Source organism: Lonchura striata, chromosome 2, assembly GCF_050655825.1.
Source record: "Lonchura striata isolate lonStrDom1 chromosome 2, ASM5065582v1, whole genome shotgun sequence".
In the NCBI taxonomy this organism is placed as follows: Eukaryota; Metazoa; Chordata; class Aves; order Passeriformes; family Estrildidae; genus Lonchura; species Lonchura striata.
The window spans coordinates 19,461,701-19,481,207 of NC_140704.1; the positions used below are offsets into that span (position 1 = coordinate 19,461,701).

The 19,507-nt window shown below is 38.8% G+C and overlaps 1 protein-coding gene across 3 annotated transcripts in view; it reads right to left on the reverse strand.

The window, feature by feature from the left end:
* Nucleotides 1–19,507, reverse strand: part of PLXDC2 (plexin domain containing 2) — a 247,918-nt gene that overhangs the window by 93,972 nt on the left and 134,439 nt on the right. For all 3 annotated transcript variants that reach the window (XM_021530357.4, XM_085565860.1, XM_085565879.1), the window contains one exon: nt 15,769–15,838. In XM_021530357.4, coding sequence (XP_021386032.3) covers nt 15,769–15,838 — 70 coding nt within the window. The remainder of the gene's footprint in view (nt 1–15,768; nt 15,839–19,507) is intronic.

Sequence of the window (19,507 nt, forward strand, 5' to 3'; positions counted from 1 at the left end):
TCTCAATAATTTCTCAATAATGATAGAATAAACCAAACACAGCTAGCACTGAAAACAGCATTTAAATGACTCCAACAATGCCTTCCAAATGCCCAGAGCATATTTACTTAGAATTGCTTGAGTTCCTCTTCATGTAGGGTAAAACCAGCTGAATGACTCATAAAAATCTATTCTGTTCCCTCCACCCACAATGGAAATAGATGAAAAATTGTATTTATAAAAATTTGAATAAATATATTTTGCAATTGGCAATCTAGGGCTAGATTTTAAAGCACCATGACTTCTGAGAAGTACCAGAGGTTGCAAGCTGCTTAACCAAAGTTTTTCACTATTTTTGAGTGAATACATATGAAGTAATGTCAAATATTATTCCTTGGACATTTTCACAGCTGAATGCACAACTTTCTCGACTCTGTGTTATCAGAAGCCCATGTTCATACCAGGAGCTGGAATTAACGAATAAAATTGTTATAAATGCTACAGCTGAAGAAGCACAAAAAAAAAAAACAAAAACAAAAAAAAAAAAAACAAACAAAAAAAAAAAACGCATTTGTAAAAATTCATAAACTCTTCTTAAAGAGAAATGTTCATGTACCTAATCAATCTGGTGGTTGGATATTTATGGGCAGGATATGTTTCCTCCAGAGTAAAAAAATGGTTTATCTTTCACATCACTATTTAAAAGAAACCAATAAATCAGCATGATAAATAAGAAAAAAACTTGCTTCAAAAGAGGCCTGAAGATTTTTTTCCTGAAAATATGGACATAGTTTTGTAGTCAAGGTAAGCAATACCACTGCTGTCCTAACCTTGGTCTGACACTTGAAAACAGGTACAGCTCAGAGCTATTAAGGTGGGAAAAAGGCAGCAGTAGGCACAGGTAGGTGTGTATTATTCAGATAGAAAAGGAAGTATAAAATTCACACAGCAGTTGGTCTGCTCATGGAGGAGACTCAAAAGGCTCAGGGTCTAATGGCTTACAGTGTCCTCAGGGGATAAATTCAGGTTGTCAACTAAGAAACAGAATTTTTCCCTTAAAATAGTGGTTCTGATGCAATTGCAAAAGAGGCAGAAATCAGGGGGTAGGTATCCTAAAGTAAAATTCACTCATAACTGTATGACCATCCAATAACACTACACAGAAATCTACTTGAAAGAAGGAAAACATTTATTTTAATGTATAGGATTGAGAGACATGGAGCTTAAAACTCAGTCAATGCTCCATAGATCTTTTTATTCCATTATATTTTATGTCTCCTCCACATTAGGCAGAAAGTCAAAGCAGAACATAAACTGCAGTAAAAAAAGAATGGGCTGATGACTTTTATTGCCCTGTTAAGCCATTGCCGAATAACGCCTTGTTTTATTTGGCATCACTTGCATCTAACAAGTGAGATATATGAAATCACACATCTACTGTCATTCAGCTCAGGATTTAACAATATTGTAGCTAGTGGCCTTCAATTAATAAGTTATGAAATTAATAAGCATTTATTTCTTTGACAAATGGGAATTTTTATCAAGCCAGTTAAGCCCTTTGAGTCTTATAACAGTCACAATTCATGGTCTCTTCAACAGCCTTTAGACTCTCTCTGCTCTCAGATGTGCAGGCACATACCAAACTGCCACGTGAGGCAGCTTGAAGTCAAAAAGTCACCATTTCTACTTGAGCAAATAGCTACAAAAAGATTTTTATAGGTAAGCAGCCCCAGGCATCATGGGTCATGATGCAGGTTATAGAGTCTGGCTTTCCTCTTTTCAGGTTGGTTAAAAGCAGAGTTCCAGGCTACACTTCAGCCTGCACAGATTTTGCAGTACAGTAATGGGTGAAGATAAAACAATTCTAACACGAATTGCAGGGCAGACCCTGACTGAAGAGTTATACCAATGGTGCTTCTGGCAAGACAAGGCAGTGTTGCACACACACACTTGAAGAGAGGTGGCATTTGCACTGATGGCCCCTTATGGACATGTCTATCCCCTGTTTATCCCCTACTTCAGACTTGAGACCAGCACTGGTGAGTGAGGCAGGGTAAGAGTCCCATGCTAATGATTCTGGCTACCCCATAATTTCCTGGAAACACACTAGAGAGGCACATCAACAAGCTGCTTTTCCAGGCGGATGTAGCATCACTGACAAAATGACACACATAACATATTAAATTGTTACAATATTATGGCCTAGTGGTAGTAATTCCAAAATAAAAGCCCTGTCTACAACAGTCACTGCAAGTGATTGGAGCATGAAGAAGTTCCTAAAAGTAAATGGAACAAAACCACATGAAAACAAATGTAGTTTTGAGATAAGCTTTAAATGAAAACAACAAAAACCTCTTTTTTGTGACATGTCATTAAATTTATGCTTTGTGACAAAATTATCACTCTAAACCATGGCAAGGAAAACCTCCATAAACTTCTCTTTCCTATGATTTTAGAAGAAATTTAGCCCTAAAAGCTCATTTCCCATGCTCACACCTGGAACCATCTCCTCAGCAACAGGCATATGCATGAAAAAGCTTGAAGACTTGGGATGTCACAGCCCACTGACAACATTGAGAGAAGGAAGGGGAAAGGGTGTGAATGCAGCCAAGGCCAAGACTGTAAGGAAGAGTGAGAAGCAAGAGAAAAAAATAAAGTCTCAATTGAAAACTGACAAAGATCCATGAGAATCTATTTATTTCAATGGCTTTGGTTTCAGAAAACAGACAGATATGAATCTGAACAATTTGCAAGGGTAATGAATTTAGGAAGGACTGGCTTGAGACAGGGTGGTTGCCAAAGAAGGAATGATGACATAATGAAGAGGCTGGCAACGGGCAACTGATTTTCCATAATGTGGCTCAGACAACACTTGCATACGTTCTATTTTCTAACTATTGTTAATGCAAAACACGTAGCAGCATTTGCTTTTCTAAAGACTACCAGGAGTCAGGGATGGATAGACATGAATAGTCATCATATGAACATTGCAGCACAGTAAAGATATTAAGAAAATCTGTTCTCCCTGTACTGTCAGAGATGCAAAAGAAATTCCATGTGCAGAATTTTACATGACAGATCCCAAGTAGTGAAATTAGAATACTTTAGCTGAAGTAATGAATATAAAAGCCTTACACAGATTTATTAATGTGCTTTTCATACTATTCAACAGTTAGAGATACAGATAAGAAATGGAAATTATGGGTGGTTTGTGGCTGTGGATACAACAATGCAGAAACTCAATAGCAAGAATATATTTACTTTTAAATATTTACTTTTAAAATATTTATTTTTTAAATAATGCTGCTGGTGACATGTAAAACTACGTAACTAAATAGCCTCTTAATGTGAGCCTGTGACATCAGTAGGATGGTTCCAGTATGATGGTTTTCTGCTGCTGCCTTTTAGCTCCCACAAACTATTTCTGCCTTCCTCATCAGTGAGGGCTCGCACTGGGTCTCTGTGGGATGATCTGGGGCCATTTTAGGATCCAATTTACTTTGTTAGTTATATTTCTCCAGCAATAATTTCAGTGTTCACTTTTAAATCCTTCATTGATTTTAATTAATCCTGTTTAAGCTTCCAAACTTTTCTTTTAGATAACAAGCTGCTTATAGCACAACAACCAGAAATTCCACACTTACTAATGCAGATGGAAATCAAATTTACTGTCACTTGCCATAATTACTTTGGACATACTGCCAATGGCGCAAAAAATGGGTAAATCTGAAGCAAAATAGAGGGGCAAGAAATCTTGTTTTCCAAAATATGACAAGTTGCAAATTAGAACATTGTTTTGAGTCTTCAGATGTTTATTTTTCTTGCAACTTGTTTTTGTTATTAATTAATTTTTTGGATGATGGCACTATACCACATATTGATACATCATGTTAAAGATACTAGAGCTAATGCAACACAGATTAAATAACAAAGGTAATATAGAATAAATGCCTAATTGTTGTACTAACATTACACTAGCTTAAACATCTTGATATATGTCATCCTGTGATCTACTGGAATAGCGTTTAAGGTAATAAAATGCACAGCATAAAAATGGAGTAGAACCCCTTCACTGATAGAACAAAAAATTATTAACTGAATAGGATTCTTACCTATAGCTTTAAAAACTTCACTTAGGTGAACTAATATTGTAGCTGCTGAGTACTTCCAAATGTAATATTTCTAATATCTTTTCCTGACAGAATTAAAGGTACTTTATCTACAAAGGCAAAAACCTTGCCTGTATTACTCTCTTCTTGCACCTAATGCTACCTATGCAGAGGGGAAAAAACCCAACTAAACAGACTTTGACACTTTTTCCTTTGAGCGCTGCTCTGCTACAACTCGTAAACATTTTCCACTACTTCAGAGAGGAGCAGTGGTGAGTGTTGCTGATTCCTGCTGTTGCAGACTGTGTTTTAACAGAGGACAGAATGACTCGGTTGGAAGAGACCTTCAAAATCATTGAGTCCAACATATGCCCTAACACGTCAACTAAACCATGGCACCAAGTGCCACATCCAGTCTTTTTCAACACATCCAGGGGTGATGACTCCACCACCTCCAAAAGGCAGGTCATTCCAGTACTTGATCATTCCTACCGTAAAAACTTTTTCCTAATATACAATCTCTATTTCCCTTGACACAGTTTAAGACTGCCTTCTGCTTCTGTCAGTTGCTGCCTGGAGAAAGAGTCCAACCCCCACCTGACTACAACCACCTTTCAGGAAGTTGTAGAGAGTGATAAGGTCACCTCTGAATCTCCTTTTCTCCAGGCTGAACAGCCCCAGCTCCCTCAGTCATTCCTCACAGGGTTTGTGTTCAAGCCCCTCCCCAGCCTCGTTGCCTCCTCTGGATGTGCTCAAGCATTTCAACGTCCTCCCCAAACTGAGGGGCCAGAACTGGACACAGCACTCAGGGTGTGGCATCACCAGTGCCGAGCACAGGGGGAGAATGACCTCCCTGCTCCTGCTGGCCACACAATTCCTAATGCAGGTCAGGATGCCCTTGGCCTTCTTGGCCACCAGGGCACACTGGGCACACTGCTGGCTCACGTTCAGCCAGCTGTCGACCAGCATCCCCAGGTCCCTTTCTGCCTAGGCACTGTCCAGCCACACCGTCCCCAGCCCATAACACTGCAGGGGGGTTATTGTGGTCAAAATGCAGGACTCAGCACTTGGATTTATTAAACTTCATATTACTGGACTCTGCCCATCCATTCAACCATTCCAGGTCTCTCTGCAGAGCCCTTCTCCCTTCCAACAGATCAACACAAGCTCCCAGCTTAGTGTAGTTGCAAATTTACTAGTGAACGACTCAAACCCCTCATCCATGTCATCAATAAAGATATTGAACAGAACTGGCCCCAGCACAGAGCCCTGAGGGACACCACTGGTGGCTGCCCCAGCTGGATGCAGCACTGCTCACCAGCACTCTCTGGGCCCGGCCATCCAGGCAGTTCCTAACCCAGCACAGAGTGCTCCTGTCCAAGCCTTGGGCTGCAGCTTTTCCAGGATGTGCTGTGGGAGACAGTGTCAAAGGCCTTGCTGAAGTCCAAATACACAACATCCACAGCCTTTCCTGCATGCACCAGATGGGTCATCTGGTCATAAAAGGAGACCAGGTTGGTCAAACATGACCTACCCCTCCTAAACCCCTGCTGGCTGGGTCCAATACCCTGGTCATAGTGTAAGTGTTGCATGATGACACTTAATATAAAATGCTCCATAACCTTACTGGGCACTGAGGTCAGGCTAACTGGCTTATAATTACCAGAATTCTCCTTCCCAGCCTTTTTGTGAATTAGTGTCACATTGGCCAGCTTCCAGTCACCTAGAACCTCACCAGTGAGCCACTAAAAATGGAGGCAAAGAAGGAGTTAAGCACCTCTGCCTTCTCTTCATCTGCAGCCACTAAGTTCCCTCCCACATCCAGTAGAGAACAAAAATTGGTCTTACCCTGACACTCTTATCCCTCTCAACCCCCCACATCACCAGGCCAGCCCAGATATACAGAGCCTTGAGGGGAGACACGTCAGGAGATGGGCAAAGATACAATAGAGGCTCCAATTGCCCCAGTGTGGTTGTCTAGCTTCTTTATTCCATGAGATGAAGGAAAAAAGAGAGAGAGAACAGGAAGGGTCATGGTCTTATCTAGGCTCTGGACAGGGAGGGCTTTCTGGCTCTCCGCCAACCCCATCAGAGCAGGAAGGAAGGGACCACACTTATCTGATCCCAGTCATAGGGGTCACTGGGAATGGGGAAAGCATATTCCAAGTGCACTGTAACATTACCCTTCCTTTTGCCATTAATATATTTTAAAAAACATTTTTTATTATCCTTTACAAAAGTTGCCAAATAAAGTTTGAACTGAGTTTTTGCCTCCCTAATTTTTTTCCTACATGCCCTAGCAAACCCCTTAAATACTTTCTGAGAGACTTGACCCTCCTTCCAAAGATGATACATCCTCTTTTTATTCCTAAGTTACTTCAAAACCTTGTTGCCCATCCAGGCTGGATGTTTGCCTTGTCGACTCATCTTTCAGCACACAAGGACAGTCTGTTCTTGTGTCCTCAAGATCCCTGTTTTGAAGCACACCCACCTTTCCTGGACTCTGTTGTTTATAAGGGCTGCTTCCCAAGGAACTCTCTGAATAAATCTCCTAAATAGACCAAAGTCTGGCCTTCAGAAGTCCAATGTAAAAGCCTTACTGATGTTCCTCCTGATTTCACCAAATGTCAAGAACTCTGTAACTTCATGATCACTATGTCCCAAGTGGCCTCCAACCACCACATCTCCCACCAGCCCATCTCTATTTGCAAACAACAGGTCTAACATAGTCCCTCCCCTGGTGGGCTCACTCACCATCTGTGACAAAAAGTTGTCCTCCACACGCTCTAAGAACTTCCTGGACTGCCTCTTTTCTGCTGTGTTAAGTTCCCAGCAGATGTCTGGTAGGTTAGAATCACCTACAAGAACAAGGGCTGCTGATCCTCCAGCTGCTTACAGAATGAGTTGTCCACCTCTTCTTCCTGGTTGGATGGACGATAACAGACTCCCAGTAGGATGTCAGCCTTGTTGGCCTTCCCCCTAATTGTTACCCATAGGGACTCAACTTCATAGTCATTAGTTTCAATACTCATGGCATCAAAAGCCTCCCTAATATAAAGGGCCACCCCTCCACATCTTTCCCATGTTTCTTCTGAAGTGCCATCCAGTGCAGTGCTCCAGGTGTGTGAGTCATCCCACCACATTTCCATGAGGGTGACCACATCACAGCTCTGCTGTTATACCATGGCTTCCAGCTATTCTTGTTTGTTGCCCATGCTGTGTGCATTGGTATACATGCACCTCAGCTGGGCTACTGATTTCTCTCCTAACTCAGGCTTACCATCCTTGGGCCTGCTTCCAGAGAGCCCAGATGCATCCCCCTCCCCCTTCAAACCTAGTTTAAAGCCCTGTCAACGAGTATCACCAGCTCAAGAACTAAAATCCTTCTGCTCTTAGCAGAGAGATGGAGCCCATCCAGTTCCAGCAGGCCAGGTGCTGTAAAAGTTGCCCTATGATCAAAGAACGCAAAATTCTGCTGATGATACCAACCCTTGAACCACTTGTTGATGATATGGGCTCTACTATTCCTTTCATCATTTTTCTCTGCCACCAAAGAGACTGAGCAGAACACCACCTGTGCTCCTGCCCTATCAACCACTTGATCCAGTGCCCTAAAGTCCCTTTTAATTGCCCTGATGCTTCTCTTTTCAATCTTGTCGCTGCCAGCCTGGAGTACCAGCTGTGGGTAGTAACCAGAGGGCTGAATCAACCCATGGAGTCTCTCAGTGACATCTCAGGAAGGCAGCAGACTGTGGGATGGGTCTGGTTGACATATGGGGCCCTCTGTTCCCTCCAAAGGGAGTCACCCACTACGACTACCCTTTTCTTTTTAATGTCAGAGGGTGATACCTCTGACAGATTAAGCACAATTGGGAGGCTCACAACACAGATTATTTTCTTCTACATGCTCTGGCTGACCCTCTAGATCCAGGGCATTGTACTTATTCTGAAGTGGCATGTGGGTAGGTGATGGGGGTCAGGAGGAATTTTTATCACCTCCCTTAGTAGGGACCCATTTCCACGCCTCTTCATCCACCAGGTGCCCTCCTATTGCCTGACAGTGAGAGGCATGGAAGTCCTCTGACTCTTGGTGGGCCTCCCTTCAAGGGTGGAAGTGCTGAACTCCACCAATCTGTTTCCCTTTCACTTTCCCTAATATTCCTTTAGACTTTCAACTTCCTCCTTAAGCTTGGCCACCAGCAAAAGGAGATCATTCACCTGTTCACACTGCAGGCAGGTTTCTTCTGCAATGCCCCCTAGAACCAGTCATAAGCTCAAACACTCTGCACCGGAAGGGGTCTGGACAGACACATCCTTTTTTGGAGGCTTCTATTTGGCTACACACACTTCTACTAACAGAAGTTTTTGATAATTTAAAAACCATTACTAACACAAATCCCCAAAACCAAACAACCAACAGTAACAGAACAAACTAAAAACCCCTCTAGCAGGAGGAAACCTGCAACCCTGCCTGTGTGAAGTGCCTTGCAAACTGCCTGCCATGCCTGCAGAGATGTGCCATGCCCTCAGAGATGGGCCATGCCTCTCCCTGCTAATGAGAATGAGGAACCAACCTGCTCAGTGCTCTTTTAATTCCCCACTGCTTGTGGAAATGGAGAACTGCTCTGATATGAGGTACAGCCAATTAGGGAAGCATCCTGCAGCAATCTAAGGAAATTTACAACTCATTTTGATAGCAAGAGGATCATGATATCATTTCTGCAAACATAGTCATTTCTTAAGGAAGCCATGATCAGTCAGTGCAGGTGCCTAGGTTTCAGCAGAAATATGAGGAACAATATGAATTTCATAAGTATTCTAGGAACAAGAACACAAATTTATGACATTTATAGATATGGAGGATAACATGCTGAGGAGAATGAAGCCCTCAGTTTCCCTGGCTATTACGAGTAATCATCAATGGTACCTGGTGCTGTGGGGCACTAGCTAGCAACAGCATTACACAATACACAGGATTTCAATTTTTATAATCCAAAATTATAAAACTGCATTTACAGCTGCTCGATTTGAGAGGTAAAATATGTTTCCCTTAAAAGTTCAAATAAAAGAGTCTTCCTTAAGATGCACATGGGACCAAGTGACTGAAAAGATTTTACTACCCTGGGCAATAATATTGATATTAGTAGGAAATCAACACATTAAAAAAAAACGAAACCCAAACACTGCAAAAAACAGGAAAAAGAACTTTTGCCAAAGTCAGAAATAAACTTTTTCAGAAAGGACAACTTTTAATAATATTTTGACAGAATTCAAACTATGACCCACCTCTTATTAGAAATCTTGTAACCTATAGCAGTCCCTATATTTAATAATTAATATTAACTCTGAGCTGCACTTTAAACACAATTCTAAGCCTAAATAGTCTTTCAATACTCTATAGTTGGAAAGACTTAATTTTTTGAAAAATCTTGTAACCAAATATCATTATGATCTTAATTTTGGCATTAGGAAACAGATATAGTCAAGTAGTATTTCACAAATCTTAGAAGGTTTATGAACTGACCACGTCTCATTTGGTATAGGAATTCCACACTTATACATAATTTTTATGGACCGCTGCCTTACAGCATCAAAAGTGTGTTTCCCACTCTTCTTTGGGAGTTTCTTTTTTATTTAGAAGCTATAAGCAGAAATGTATTGAAGCTTTTCTTTTTTTTTTTGTTTTTAACCCATAAGCATGCACTAGACCAAAGAAACCAAAGAAACATTATATTTTGTAGCAGCTGGAGAAAAAAAAGATTGTCAAGAGTTAGGTATCTTTACTATGAGGTAATAGCATAATATTATTGAGACTTTGAATGCTACTATAAAGGCTAAGCATAAGATAAATGCTTAATTAAAAATTATGCTATAAAAAGTTATGGATCCATTTTAGACATAGTCCATACCTAACAACTTCTCAGAGTTCAGTGGAGTGGTTTCCAGCTACCCTGAAGGCTCTTTGCCTTAACATTAAGTCATTTAATTTATTATTATTTTCTGCAAAATTATTTAATTTTATTTAATGCTTACTTGGCATTACATGTAGACAAATACTTTGGCTATTTATCTGTTATTCCATGAAACAGAATCTTAAAAAACCACAAATATGGTCATTTTAAGCTGTTACCACTTCAGCACCAGTACTGCCCATAATCATCACAAAGTTGGCAAATGCCCTAATATGTGATGATCAGAGTAATGTCAAGGCATATGAAATGCTTTTTTTTCCCTAAAGCTTATTCTCTTTGCCCTAAGTACTTCTGATCCAATTTGCAAAGATAAAGTATAAATGTGGGAATGGAAAGGGTTCTAAGGGTTCCAAGGAAGGTAGGCAAAGAAGAGTTTCCAGGGAGGGATTAGTCCCTTACAAAGACAGGAAGGGTATTTCCAGGACACTTAACACAGGAATGACAGACAAAGGAAGCTCTACAAGGAGAAATTTTTTTGTTACAACTGTATGACAATATAAGACATCAGAAAAAGATGAGATAAATTAAGACAATTGTATGAACTAGTCAACAGCCAGACCTCCACAGTCCCTTCAGAGTGACCTGCCCACTGGTGATGACAAGTGTAATCCCCTGTAACAGCTATAAACTAATCTGAGGCACTGATTTTGGCTAGAAACACTGTGTTTCACTCTGCTTTGTATCATATTTACCCTTCAACAGATGTTGCCCATAGGGCAATTTGTATTCTCAAAGAGCTCCTCATTAAGTGATGAACACATCTGCTGGCTCCTTTGCTGAAAGGTTCAGAGCAGCAGGAACAGCCAGAAAAACCTTGCTAGATTTCTGACAGACTCCAACAAAACACTCCACTCAGGACACTGATAATTCAAAGAACGAGGTAAATTTCACTACCTATCCACTGGTTTGGAAGTTTAAGTAAATAAATTCATGAGATGCAGGGAAAATAAATTCATTAGCATAGACTTTCTGCAGGCTGCAAATGCACAAGCATCCTCACCCTTAACAAGCTCAGGTCCTCACTCCATGGTTCCTTCTCTTTCCATGGCACCACCAGCTAGGTGAACAAATTTCCCTCCTGCTCTGAGGTATTGCTCTGTGTTCCAACACAGAAAGAAAGGGCTTAGACAGTGCAACATCAGGCTTCATTCCTTCCCCACAACATACTCTCTCTCTATCATTGATCCCTTTTCCTTGAAAGTACTGCAAAATATGATGCAAATTCTATTAGAATATTCACACTTTGGTGCTTATTTTTCATATCCCTTCTGCAACATTGAAAACAGTAAAATTGAAGAGAATTCCATAATGATATATACACATTCAATGTCCAAAACGAAATTTAAAGTGTTATCTCTCTATAGAACTTCAGCTTTTAAGCAGCTAACCAACTAGCTAACCAGAGATATTTTGCCTTTGCTACTTTGCCACAAGCCATATGTACACTTAAAAAGAATTTCATACTGAAATAAGTGGGATTCCTCATGATAATGAAAGATTACTTTGAAACAGTTGTCCCAACTAGTCAGGGTTTAGGAACCATGCTCAGGTACTTCATAGCTGCTCCTCAGTGAAAGATCCAATAACATCAGGTTTCAGCAGAAAAATTATTTCAGTATTTTTAATGCTTATGCTCTTATTTTGTGTCAATAGAGCATAGGACAGTTGTAGTTTTGATGAAAAGCTGCATGAATCTTGGATGCACAAAGATCTCTTTCTTCCATAAATACAAGTATTTTAAGCATGAGATCTGGCCTGAGGAAGTAATAATCATACAGAGTTCTTGATTTCTGTTTTAGAAAATTATCAACTGTAATTTGATAAACTGGCATTTACAGCTAGGATGGCTTTTTATTTCTTTGTTTGGTACTCCTTTGATTGACCCTGGTGAAAATGCTCAGGCAGCATCCTCAGAGTTATTTCAGACAATTCCTCCATCTGGAATATTCCTCTAGTGAAAGACGATTCACCAAATATTATCTCACCAGAATATAATACAGTATTTAAAAAATCAGCTGCTTGCTTCAACTTCAGTAATTTGCTACTACACAAGGTAGGTAGACATGCCTGGAGCCTTCTTCATTCCAGCTGGCAAAATGTCTCTATATTCAGCATTATAAATCTAAAAATGTAACCACCTAGTCACTTCAATTTCTACTGTTATTGTTATGTTTCCTTAATGCTGGGCAATGCTTGCACAGCAAGGTCTTTCCTGCTCCCTGCAATACCTCAGAGAAATATAATGTCAACAAAAAATGTCATAAAAGAAAAAAACCCACTGAAATAACTTACAGTATCTGATATAAAATTGCACTAAAAATTACAGACTGATAAACAAAACAAACAAAAAAAAACTCCCACAGAGAATAAACAAGAGAAGCTTTCTACAATGAACATAGAAAATTAATACAGCCAGGAATGAAGTTTACAGCACGTGGAGGAGGATGTAGGGCACAGAGCTTCAAGGATGCCTTTGAGAAGGGTTATGGTACTGCATGGAGACATTTATCACCAGAGAGGGTTTTCCCAGCACCACTGAGCTCTGTGAGGGGTGTCAGTGACTAGCAACAAGCAGACTTCATATACTCAGCTCCCTGCATGCACAACATGACTCGCTATCTCACAAATTTTTGTTGTTTTTTTTACAAAAATACATTTTTGGCCTGTAGGCTACAAACTTTAGAAAGCTTCACAAAAACCAAAGTTCAGCTTCTTATTTGAGAACTATCTATAGGAATGTGGGCAGAGACATGTCTGTATAGCAAAGAACGAATTACTCATTTTGTAAATTATTTCTATTCTAATATATAATTTCTATAATAATATATAGCATTTTCAAATACAAACTAAGACAGCAGTGAACAAAAACCCTTCAAAATATTTTCACTTCCCATTCTTTCTTGTCTCAAACACAATCAGCTCATCAAAACTATTCAGAATAAGAAATAATAGCTAAAGAGGAAAAGATGTTGAGTTTTAAACCACAGTGATTCCAAAATCATCCTATGCAATTTGGCAACCCTACTATGCCACAGTGCACACTCCATGAAGAATGGCAGAAACCATTGGGGTTGATGTTTTTATTGTGACAGGGATTTAATGTGCCATTGTCCTCATCTTGCCTTTTAAGAAGACTATTTAATTTCTGATTTGGATGTAAAAAACAGTTTGTAGTGTTGTCATTAGCATAATTAATCATATCCCACTCCCCAGGAAGTGGACATCTGTCATGTGGGAGTTTTGTACACATTAACTTTGTCATTCTTTTGATGTCAGAATAACCTCTGGAGGTATTCCAGGTCTCTAATAATAGTAATGTCATTGTAAAATCTTGGTAAATAAGAAATAGCAGACCATAGAGTATACGAAACATGTGGAACCTGTATTCATCTTCTGTTATTATAAATCATTGGTGGTGAAGTGTGATGTTTAGCCTAGCAACAAAATTTGCAAATACATCTGAATTAAAACACTTTTAGAGAGTTAGTAGAGAAGTAAATCTTTCTTTTCCTGCTAGATGAGCTTCAAAGCCCTGCAGCTGTAGTAAAGGTTGCATCCTGGGCTGACAGAATGACTTACAGTTACTGGGCTTTATCAAGATAATATTTCAAAATCTATTATTAATTAGATCTTTTTCAAGCTTAATTTTGAGGTGGAAAAATCAATGAAATGTCAATGAAAGAAATATCTGTGCAAATGTCAATGGTGTACATTAAAAGGATTGATTTTAAAGCTGTATTTAGCTTGACAATAATCCATAGATCTATTTACAGCAATAATGTTTTATTTAGTCCAAATGGAGCAAAAAGAAAAGCATAATTATCAGCCAGTGTTCCATTAATAGCAAGAGAAAAGAATCCTGCAGAGCTGCAGTCATTTTTACATTCAGACTTTTAAAAAAAAAAGAAAACAAAAGAACAAAAGAAAAAACCACTTAAATTCCCCAGTTTACTCTGTATTAAAAGGAAAAAAATATGTACCTCACAAATTGCTACTACACAGTTCACTTCATGAGATTAACTTTCCTTCCAAGTCTTTTCGGTCTGATGGAGAAACTGGTCAGAGCAGTATATTAGTGAAAGTGGTAAAAGTAGTAAGAATTAAGGTCTTCCATTAAATGGGAAGGCTCAGCAGAATGACCACACAAAAAAGAAATTACTTGAAGAGAGTGAACTATGTGAAATTTTAAGGAACCAAGCACAGTAATAAGAATAAAGGGACATTTAGATGATGAACCCTGTTCCCACTACTGCTGCTTTAGCTTTTCAGGAGCTATCCCATCCTTTTGTGCTACACAAATTATGTGCTTGATTTTGGCAGCCCGTCAAAAGCAACTGCTTTAATAAAGAATACAGAATTAGGCATTGATGATCAAGCACCAAAATGAAAGTAACAGCAAAACAGAATGGAAATCAGAAAAAATCTCAAAATCAGTGGTTCTTGGCTCATCTTATCCACATTGGTATCAAAATATTATTGCTGATCAAGAAAAGAAAACTAATACTGAAGTCAGTTCATAATTCTGCATCATTTTTTATCATTCTACTGCAAATCACTTTAATATCAGCCTTTATTCACCTTTGTCCATCACATGTATTCTACTTTGGTAGCTCCTCCTGATGAGGAACATGACAAGAACCTCTGCTAGGAGTTCCCACTCTTGTTGAGACACTGGCTGAAATTGTAACCCTAATCTCTTAGTCATAACTTCCCCATTTAGGACTCCAGTGGAACATGGATATCCCCTGATCATGTCCATCTGGACCCTGTAGCAAGAAAAGGAAAAGCTTTGATCAGGGACAGGGTAGAATTATTCCTGATGATGGTGGCCTATTTCTGCCTGCTTGTCCTGTCACATCTCTAGGCTGAGCACCACCAGCCAGGGTCCATGAACTTGCTGAACATGTTCAAGGACCAGAGGATCCTCTCGGTGTGTTCTCCATGATGCTGTCTTTTGCCTCCGTGTTTTCATTTTTTTACTATTACTCCTTCTCCTTCTAATTTGTTGTCTTCATGTCATCTCCTTTTCCTCATTGAAATCAAATTGTCTTTCAAGGAGTTGGAGTGGGAAGGGCACAGAAGGGGTTGATGGCTGTTCCCAGCACAGGAGATTGGTGCAAGCAGCAGCCAGCAGCTGTGGGAGGAAGAGCCCCAACCATGAGCCATCAGTGGTGCCCAGAGCTGCCAGACTGGGAGCTCGAGCTGGCCCCACCTTCCTTCTTACCCCACTCCTCTCATGGAAAGAGGAGAGGAAGGCCATGGCACATTTTCAGAGGCCACACCATGACAATTCACTGTGATGGGTTTGCCTAACAGGTGACACTTGCCATACTTCTACCAGTACTTCTCATCTTTTGGCAGGAAATCCTTTCCCCTTGGGCAAACTCTGTCTCCCTCCTGGTTCTGGCTCCAGCACGCTCACCTCCAGTGCAACTGCTAAACACACACACCTGAGTTCTGGGGGAAATACCTAAACAGAAAAGGATTAATGCTGTACAGTCTTTCAATGAGATGGGTTTATAAAAGTTCAACTTAAATGCTGGAGGTTTTTCATCATATTGATATTTTGTGATTTTCTTTTTGTGGACAGGAAAATTTCCTAAATAGAAGCTGTAGTTTATCTCTTGACATATACAAGCAGGGGGGGAAAAAGTATTTTAAATAGCTGCAAGAAACTCTTCTCATCTTATTCAAAGTAAGCCACTTACCTCCAGTTGCCACAGTAATTTCACGTAGAAAATGTCCGTAAAACGGAAAATCAAAGGACAGATTCACTCTCTGAAAGGAATAACAGCAGAAAATAAAATCAATATTGAGCAGAACACTAAAAGAAAAAAGGATGAACAGTCATCTACTTCAAATATCTCTTTCATTGCCTTTTATTTTTCACTGGAGCCTTGCTATTCTTAATTTGGAATTGCCAATAGCTAACTGGAAAGAATTCTGAGGAGCACTTAAACACCTAAAGCAGTGGATTTTTATAACAGAAAACTTCAGAAAAGAAAATACACTAACAGATGTTGTAACTCAATCACAAGAATAAAATTAATAAAAGATTTGTAGAAGTTTCTCCTTAAAAAAACTGTTGCTTTAACCTCTTTCATAAAAGGACCCATCAATATAAAAAACCTTAGCAATAGCTATGTTTTACAGGACGTTTGCTATTTTGGCTGCTTGCTTTCTGCTGCTCTGCCACACAAGCCTTCAGATTCAAGTGCTGTCCCTGACATCCTGCTGCTGCCTGGGAGTTTATCCGATGAAGGCTTGTCACTGCAAGGCAATTCCTCCATCAAACCCATCTGACACCATTCCCTAAAACCCTCTATATTGTCAGCTAGGAGATGGAATGCTGTATAAAGAAATATTCAACAGAAGCAACAACAAACTCTACTTAAACGACTTATTTAATAATAAAATAAATTGTTGTGGCCACTCATAATTATCACCATGTGTGTTACCTGGTTAAACTCTGAATAAATTAGTGCTTGTGACAGAAAGGAGTGCTGAAAACTCAGCAAGATCTTTTCACTGTTTAAATATAATATCCCATGAAAAACACATCTCTTCCACAATGGTACAAACAGTAAATATGAAATGAGCATGCAGTCTATTATTACTTCTTTTGGAGGATTTACTACAGTAAAAACTGGTGTGAGGATGAGTTGGTGACCGTCCCTCAACTGTAACTTCTGATGACTCTGCTTAAGAAAGGGCAACAGCCCACACATTTTAATAAAGTGGAGGGGGAGTGAAGAAGAAAAGTACTCACTCTTATGTCTTTATTTTCTCTCTCATTATTTCTGACCTGTGTTTATTATTTTCAGATTATATCTGAGTACTTCTTTTCTCAGGAAGAATTATATTTACATCAACCAGAAATGTTTAAATAATTATTTAGCATGAAATTAGCAGTTGAAGACTTATGTTAACTTTAAGTATTTGGAAAGGGATGGAAAGATTTTATTTCCATTTAAGTGGAAGACAGAATTATGACAGGATTTATTAGCACATTTCTTGTTTGCTTTTAATTAGAATGTAAAATCCATTTGCAATGTGTTAATTGGACTGAATAGGTTCTAATGACCTTTTCTGTATATACATAAATATGGATGTACAACTGAGCATTTCTAATGAAAAAATGGCATATGCAAAAGACAGCACATGAATTAACTCACACAAATATTCTTTTACCATGTTCTACAGCTTTCACTGCTGAAGTGTATGCTACATCTATGAATGCACTCCATTTAAATTATGTCCTTGCTCTAGTAAACATAATTTGAAGAACTCTATTGAAACTACCAATATTCTGACCAAACTTTCCCTCTTTCCTTTATAGACCATCCTCCATTTTACCTATTTACTTTAACTTTCTGAATCATAATAAACATTGAACTACTTCAGAGGAAAACTGTGCCCCCTTATCTGTCTTCTAAAAGGCTATAATATGGCCATTACTACAAAGATGTTTGCAACAAAAACTTCATCCCATTCCCACTCAAGCCTGATACAGATCTCCCATTGATTTAAGTCAAACTATGATACCTGTTAAATTCTGACAATATAAAAATGTTTAACATAGCAAATTTTTTAGCACAATACTGTAATAACCAACATGATTTAAGTATTATTTGGAAACACAATATTCTAACATCCACTAAAATTTGCTTTTATTTTAAGGCTAGAAAGCATACATAATTTTAAAGAAAAAATATCAGAATTTTCAATTCACTGAAATAAAAATATTCTCTCCATGCATAAATAATTTAATGGACTGGAAGAAATGGGAGTTGAGTATCCAAGTATGACATATCCTATATTTTAGTTCAATGTTTGAGTAATCAACTCTTAGATATCTAACTTAAACACACTGAATACAAAAGCCACCTCTAAAATTTTATTGTATAGTTAAGAAGATGGTGGCAATATATTAAAAAATACCCTTACTACTAGAGTTATAAATCCTGTAGTTAGACATTTTAATTGTTCTGTTAATATATGTTTGCTACTTTCTACAAACAATTACTAAACTGTTTAAAAAATCAAACCATCTCGTGGATCTTCTCCAGGATTCTCTCCATTCCTTATGACTTTTCTTGTAGAAGCAAAACAAACTGACAGCTTCTGGGAAGTCTCAGGATTATTTACTTCCAAATGAAGGAAAACACACAAATTGGGTGTGAAATTGTTGCATTCAAAGAATCCCTGACATCATAAATTAATTCCTTAATATAAAACATGTGATAATTTAACTCCTGGTTCTATCGTCAAATTGGAGAATAATGTTTAGAAAAACATGATGTAAATCATTTGAGTCTCAGCAAGATGTGCAAAATGGCCTTTTAAAAAGAGTAATCACAAAGTTTATGGGAGAGAAGGTAAGAGATTGCTGCTGAGGTATGTATGATCTCAAAATATATATTACTCTGCAGTTGTACAGTTATAAAGATCACATCTCTCTGTTAAACCTTTGTTGTGTAGTACATATGGATGTTGTTTACTTGGACACACACATATGAAAAATCAATTATAGATTAAAAAAATAAGGCATAAAACCTTACAGGATGACTCTCTGGTACTTTTTAATCCTTTGGGGGGACAGAAAACAGATCTGAAAAAGGGGTCTTTAAAACTCTATGTAGATGTGGCTGCAGCCACTCAAGTTCATAGTCCAAGATATTTGGGTAAGCATGAAAAGAGATGGATATCAGTGCACTAAACAGGGACCAGAGCTTTCTCTGCTGCAGCTGGAAGAAAGGCAGAGGGGGCACCTGACATTCAGAAGAAAGGTCCTAAACCACTTGCTTTGGGGAGAAAACAGTTGAAGTCCTCAAGTTTCATTTGCCATGTTTAATGGTCCCCTACACTGATCCCACACCAGACCAAAAATATAGCCTTGTTCTAGGCTCTAGTTTAATAACCCCAACAAAATGTCCCCCTTGGGATGGTCATTTTGGCTGCATAATCTCAGAGATCCAGTTGGAAACAAAAGTGCTTACAACAAAGACATGTAAGGGTATAATCTTTACTAATCATTAAACATGGGTTAAAATTTTTGATTTATTTATTAGCTTTTCTTTCAGCATATTTCCATTCTTTCCCTCAACACAGAGCACGAGGATCCCACATAAAGCAGACAAGACAGACAGAGGTCTTCACTTTTAGGTACCCTTGAGGTTCTTTGTTTCTCATTAGAATCAAACTTTCTTAAGAAAATAGCTGATATGCTGCTTCACTAAGTCTATCCCAAAGATCTATAACTGTCGTAACACCCTGCATTTGCATTATCCCTGAGTGCCTACACATTTTTAACTATGAAGGATATATTTTTTGAATTGGACTCTCTGCCAGTTACGTGTGCTGGATTTATCATCGCACTCTGCTTTCTATATTCTGACTAAAATACCACAGTATTTCTTTCTGCTGCTTCTTGCATTCCTCTGAGCA